The sequence below is a fragment of the Mus caroli genome, chromosome 15 (assembly GCF_900094665.2).
Source record: "Mus caroli chromosome 15, CAROLI_EIJ_v1.1, whole genome shotgun sequence".
Taxonomy (NCBI): domain Eukaryota; kingdom Metazoa; phylum Chordata; class Mammalia; order Rodentia; family Muridae; genus Mus; species Mus caroli.
In genome coordinates, this window is record NC_034584.1 from 85,627,836 (window position 1) to 85,634,758 (window position 6,923).

The 6,923-nt window shown below is 41.0% G+C and overlaps 1 protein-coding gene across 2 annotated transcripts in view; it reads left to right on the plus strand.

Moving 5' to 3' along the window:
- Lrrk2 (leucine rich repeat kinase 2) overlaps positions 1-6,923 on the plus strand; it is a 141,681-nt gene that overhangs the window by 98,739 nt on the left and 36,019 nt on the right. For both annotated transcript variants that reach the window (XM_029469790.1, XM_021183253.2), the window contains exons 37-39: positions 122-313; positions 2,038-2,184; positions 5,547-5,647. In XM_029469790.1, the coding sequence (XP_029325650.1) occupies positions 122-313; positions 2,038-2,184; positions 5,547-5,647 (440 nt within the window). The remainder of the gene's footprint in view (positions 1-121; positions 314-2,037; positions 2,185-5,546; positions 5,648-6,923) is intronic.

A 6,923-nucleotide genomic window follows, 5' to 3' on the forward strand; every position in this document is an offset into this window, starting at 1 on the left:
TTTCCCTCTCTTTCTCCCTTTCCCTCTCTCTTTCTCTTTCTCTCTTCCTCTCTCTCCCTCTCTCTCCCTCTTTCTCCCACTCTCTCTCTCCCTCCCTCACCCGCCTCTCTCTCTAATGTAGGTTGTATTCTTCTGGGCCGAGTTGTGGATCATATTGACTCACTCATGGAAGAATGGTTTCCTGGGTTACTAGAGATTGACATTTGTGGGGAAGGAGAAACTCTGTTGAAAAAATGGGCATTGTACAGTTTTAATGACGGTGAAGAACATCAGAAGATCTTGCTTGATGAGTTGATGAAGAAGGCTGAAGAAGGTAGGTGCTGACACAATTCACAAATTCTTCTTATGGCACACTATATTTACATGACTTTAATATATAAGAATCATCTTTCCATTTTGTTCCCCCTTCTAAGAAGGATCGAAGTATCCACACTTTGGTCTTCCTTCTTCTTGAGTTTCATGTGTTTTGCAAATTGTATCTTGGGTATTCAGAGCTTCTGGGCTAATATCCACTTATCAGTGAGTGTAGAAAATACCCATGGAAGGAGTTATAGAGACAAAGTTCAGAGCAGAGACTGAAGGAATGACCATCCAGAGACTGCCCCACCTGGGGATCCATCACATAAACAGCCACCAAACCCAGACACTATGGCAGATGCCAACAAGAGCCTGCGGCAGAAGCTTGATATAGCTGTCTCCTGTGAGGCTCTGCCGGTGTCTGACAAATATAGAAGTGGATGCTCACAGTCATCCATTGGATGGAGCACAGGGTCCCCAATGAAGGAGCTAGAGAAAGTCCCCATAGGAGGAACAACAATATGAACTAACCAGTACCCCCAAGAGCTCCCTGAGACTAAACCATCAATCAAAGGAAACACATTGGTGGGACTCATGAGTATGTAGCAAAGGATGGCCTAGTTGGTCATCAATGGGAGGAGAGGCCTTGGTCCTGTGAAGGTTCTATGCCCCAATATAGGGGAATGCCAGGGCCAGGAAGTGGGAGTGGGTGGGTTGGTGAGTAGGGGGAAGGGAAAGGGGACAGGGGATTTTTGGAGGGGAAACTAGGAAAAGGGATAACATTTGAAGTGTAAATAAAGGAAATATCTAATAAAAATAGAATAAAATAAAATTAGACTAATGTAAGAGAATACTATCCTGGAGGCAAATAAACTTTACAAGTCACTCCCTCTCCCCAAAAAAGAATCATTCTTATCAATATGGTTGAACTGAATGATACATCATTCAATAATAGCGACAGTTCAGAACAGTAAGGTTCATTTTCTGTCAATACGATCTTGTGTTCTGTTTTCTTAAAAGGTTGACTTCAAGCTAAATACTAGATGCTGTGTATCATAACTTTATTGGTTGTTTTTCTATTGCTGTAATAAAACACCATGATCAGTCAAATTGTAGATGAAAGAGTCTATTCTGGGCTCCTGTTCCAGGGGCTCAAGGTGCGCAATGGCACTGACAGCAGGTAGCCAACAGAGCAACTAAAGCCAGGAGCTGAAAGCTCACACCTAAAGTAGCAAAGAGGCAGCAGAGAGTGTTCATTGGGAATGGAACATGGCTTTTGAAAATTCAAATCCTGCCTCTAGCATCACACTTCCTCAAGTAAGGTCACAGCTGGTGTTAGCAACTTCTCCACCAGCTACTGGGAACCACATCTTCAAGTGCCTGGGACTTCTCTGGGGACATCTCTTTCAAAACACCAAAATAATCTCATCTTTGAAGTTCATGAACTCAGGCTCCAGAGCATCTCCTTCATAGATGGGACAGAAATGGGGACTAATTCCTTATTAGAGGCCATCTGCTCTAAGTCCAGCTGGAATTCTTCCACACAATGAGTCAACCTAGGACTGTGTCTTTAAAGTTCTAACTACATTAATAGTAATATTTTATGAGCTTATCAGGTTTTTCTAGAAAAATCTAAGTCTAGTAGAAAAATCTCTCAAGATGTGTTTTCTTAAGCTAGGACTACAAATATTGTATACCCTTACATATTTTTTTAAAAATAATGTTTTACATACTTCTTAGGAGACCTGTTAATAAATCCAGACCAACCAAGGCTCACTATTCCAATATCCCAGATTGCTCCGGACTTGATCTTGGCTGACCTGCCTAGAAATATCATGCTGAACAATGATGAGCTTGAATTTGAGGAAGCACCTGAGTTTCTCTTAGGTAACTATCTTTGTTATATAAACAAAACCAAGCAGGATGCTATATTCTCCTCCTGACTTCGGAAACATTATAATCATATCTTTTTTGACCTATGCTGGGTTCATATACTTGATATAGCAATTTTCACTTGGGATGATATAGTTTAAAATCTTGTCATGTTGCATGTCTTGGATTTGCTTTGTATACACACTCGTAGACTAGCCCATGAGGATGGGCCTAGAAGGAAGCACAGGTATTTATGGAATCTGGCTCCAAGCTTGCTCTACTCATGCACAATGAGGTAGCAGAAGGGAAGTCTTCAGCTGATTGATATGAAATAGCCACCTGCCATCCCAAGGAGAAGAGGCAGAGGAAGAATACATTCTCTGTAGTGAAACTCCTAGGAGAACATGCAACTCTCACCAATAGTCATATAATGGAGGGATTAAAATCAGAAGCTTTTAAATTGGTCATGTACTCAACTTGTGGCCTTTTGTTGTTCTGTTTTGGGCGTGCTGAGTAGTCTCTGTTTATTGACTGAGCCCATGAATGCAATCAAAGGCTTTTCAGCAGGGTCTGAGGAAAATCCCAGATTCACACAGCATCTTTAGCTGCTACCTAAATATGCTCATTGCTATGGTATCATTATATACTTATCCTTAAAAGCTTAAAAGATGTTTAGACCCATGCTTTGTAAAATTAGGAACTTGGCAAAGCTCACAATTTGTCACTGCTTCCTGACAGACGTGGAAGGCACATGGAATGAGAGTGGTCTGCAGAATGCTCATGCAGAATAAGAGCTCATTTCCTGCAGTGCCTTTGGTGCCTGGAGGAGCCCGGCATACTGGTTGTCTCTATTCAAAGATATGCTAAGTTTTACTATTTAATTGACAAGCGAAAAGGCTATATATTGATGGAATAAGTACATTATATTATATGTATACATTGTGGAAGTCAATGGACCTAGATGAAATATGTGTGGTCTCCTATGACAATAATTTTTGGTGTTTTGAGAATACTTAAAACTTGGTCTGTTAGCAATTTTTTTTTAACATGGAATGTGATACTGCTAACAGTAGGTAATGATTTCAAGTTCAAAAATCTCCCAGGAAGTCATTGGGAAGACAAAAAAAATTGGGTAGATTTGATCTAAAGTATTTCCCGACAATTTGATTATGGTAAATGAGGTGTGTTTGTTACTGTGTGTGAATACATCATTTATATTTAATTTAATTACCATTAATGATTACCTAGGATCTGATAGGTTATCATGGCATTACATCATAGGAGGAAAATGAAATAGGATATAGTATTAGTAATATTCCTATGACCTGTATTTATGTTTTCAAATTTTCTGTGCTATGACATAAGATGCCACCCAAGTCTCTTTAACCCTTTATTGTTCACAGTGATGGGCAGTTTAGTTTGAATGTCTTTGAACTATGGCAACGAATAACACTTGTAATTGTGAAGTTGCCAACTTGCCAACTGCTGGGTATAGGCAAATAGCAGACACAGAGCATCCTTTCTCTGAAGGGTCTCAAGCTGCCAGACAGGGCTGGCTACAGTGTTCATCCTGCTTGCAGGGTTTTTCAGATAAGTGTAAAGGTTTTGAGCAGTTTATTGGGAATATCCCCAAAGGCTACATTAAAGCCCCTGTGTTTATATTCCATCAATTAGACAGAAAGTGATTTTGTGGCCTTTGTCCTTTCCGTGGTGCCTAAAAGATTGTACACACTACGTGTCTTTATAGAAAGCTGTCAGCCGGGCGTCTTGTCAGCGTTTGTATCATTGTCTTTTGGGGATCATTTGAAGTCTGACTTGTCGTCTGTTTATCAGAATCCCTTGCTGCTACCGTGTGATAACTGTCTTATCTCTTCCCTATCCCATGCATGACAATCATGACATCTCTTGAAGTTGCTCAATCCCAGGGATTGGGATGGAACCCATTTTTTTTCTTAAAAAGAAATATTTCTTTCTAAAACCACTTTATAATTAGATATCCCAACCATATTGATACTAGAATAATTTGGGCCAATTATTTGATTCTTACCTCCAAGGGTTTTGTATATCAGTTTGCTTTTTTTCAGGACAGGGATGAATTTGAGATTTCTCTTCAAGAATTTTGCTTCCTAAGAAATAGTTTAACTACTACACAGTAAGTGTTTGATAAGCACTATGGCTAAAAGAAACTCATGGAAAAGATTTATTCCTGTTTAAAGCATACAGACCATCATGAAGGGGAGGTCAGATTAGGAACTCAGGCCAACAATCTGGAAACTGATTGTTTCTGAAGCAGAAACTGCAGAGGGATCTAGCACAACCCACATGCCTAAGTCTAGGAGCACCCACAGTAGGCTGGGCTTCCTGACATCAATTATCAACCAAGAAAACACCCCACCGACTTGCCTACAGACATCTTCTCAATTGCACTCTCCTCTTCCTAGACACTAGTTCATGTCAAGTTGACAAGGAAAGCCACTCAGCCCAGCAAGTATGGGATATACCTTGGTATTTATGAATAGAGATAGTTTGTAAATTTGGTTTTGACATATTTTCTGTTGACTTTTATGTGTTATAAGAGTTGGGCACATTTCATCCTCAAAGGATTATTCTTCTAGAAAACCAGCATCAATAGGCACTGGAGTGTCTAGTTTGCTGTGAGCAGAAGGGATTTCTTGCTTTCAATTTTCTTCCCTTCCTAGGTATTGTAAATACACAAAACAGTCTTCCAGCTTATACTTTTGTTGGTCACTCACAGAGCAAGATAGTTTATGCTCCGCATTCTGATAACAGTGATTCTCAAATAGGGAAGGACTTTACAGATTCAGAAATTTCTACACCCATCTGAAACGTTGACAGATCTACCATGTTATTCTTCTCTCATTCCCTGAGCATTTAAAAGAAAGACAACAACAACTTCATAACGATGGTGAAAACATTTCATTTTATTTTTAACAGATGTACAGAAAGTGGACTGAAAATTGGAAGCAAAAAATAATAACAACAGCATGGTTTTCAGTGGGCTAGACTTGAGGTTTGGGAAATCATATAGGATAGCATTTAGGCAGTGGCTTGCGCTGCTGGAGGAGGGTGCCAACTCCATTCACCTATGAAGAGACGGAGACAGAGGAGTGATGGCATGTTGTCATAGGTCCTGTATAGAGGGAAATAGGAAGGCTGAACACCAGATCCATCGGTGAACTTGACAGTGGCTTGCTGATTGGAAGGGAGGGGAAGCATTCAAAGAGGCTCGTTCTATAAACAAGGCGTCAGAGTTTTCTAAATACACAGCAGGTATACAATCTACAGTCTTAGCTCCTAAGATGGATTCGGTTTCTCTGCTTGGGAAGATAAAATGCTTCCTGTTTTCTTCTCAAAAGGCGATGGAAGTTTTGGATCCGTTTATCGAGCTGCCTACGAAGGAGAGGAGGTGGCTGTGAAGATTTTTAATAAGCACACATCTCTTAGGCTGTTAAGACAAGTAAGAAATGCTGTGATGTCATTAAATTAAGTCATGCGACACTTCTTTTACTTGGAAATTTTAAGTTTATGTACATCCGTCAAAAGGTAAAATTTTCAACTAAAGTGTGATGTCGGGAAAACAGCACAGGAGGAGGGGGAGAGTGAATGAAGCTCAGAAACTCCACCAAAAGGAGCTGGGACGCTGCCCCCCTGTGACTGAAAAGTGATCTAGAAAGATGTGGGTCTAGAAAGAATAAACCTCAACTGAATTACACTTTCAGAGTGAATCTACATATCCAGAATACAATTGAATCCCCTTTCAGTGTCAATCCAGGGAACAACTGCATATGACCCTCACACACAGAGATGTCATTAAGGAGAGCGTTGAGCTGCTCAGGGTGAGCTGCTCAGGGTGTGATTTAGAGGAAGGAAGGTCAAAGCTACAGGAGCTCTGCTTCCTACGGATGTCCTGCTTGGGAGTGAAAGATGCTCACTGCCTGAAGGACAGTGAACACAGATGAGGATGAGAGGAAAACGGTTGTAAAAGGATGCCAATGTATATCAGCTCAGGATGTGGAAATACATGGGGTTTTAAAAAACATTATTTTTTATTTGTGTGTGTGTTTTTTTTATTTATGTAAGAGCTTCTCTATGACACAATTATGTGTGGATGCAGATGGAGCCACAAAAGCATGTAGGATCCCTTGGAGCTAGAGTTACAGATGATTGTAGGTCATCTGACATCATGTGGGTGCTGGGGACTGAACTTGGGTCCTCAGGAAAAACAGCAAGAGCTGTTAACAGCTGAGTCACCTCTCCAGCTGCATACATAGGCTTTGAATTAACAAGGAGTAGAAAGGCATTAGAGCTTTCAGGCAGGGGGCGCTATGTAGTCCTGTGGAACTGATCACGTGTCCTTAGAACACTTCCTGGGTTTAAAACCAGAGACTCTAGCTTCCTTCTGCCAGCTTAGGTTGATCCGGCAGTGGCTGCTCAGAGCCCAGGGCTGAGAACGATTAAGTCACTAACTAGAATTTAGAGGGTAGGACAACATGACCTGTTAGTACGCCCACCTCTGTGGGCCATCCCCACATCAACTGGTCTCGTGTAAGCAGATCAAAAGGAAAAATAGAACTTAAATATGTGATCTGAACATCAGTTCAAAATTAGCTGTATATTGTTGAAAATGGGAAGAATTGCGGGGCGGTGGTGGCGCACGCCTTTAATCCCAGCACTTGGGAGGCAGAGGCAGGCGGATTTCTGAGTTCGAGGCCAGCCTGGTCTACAAAGTGAGT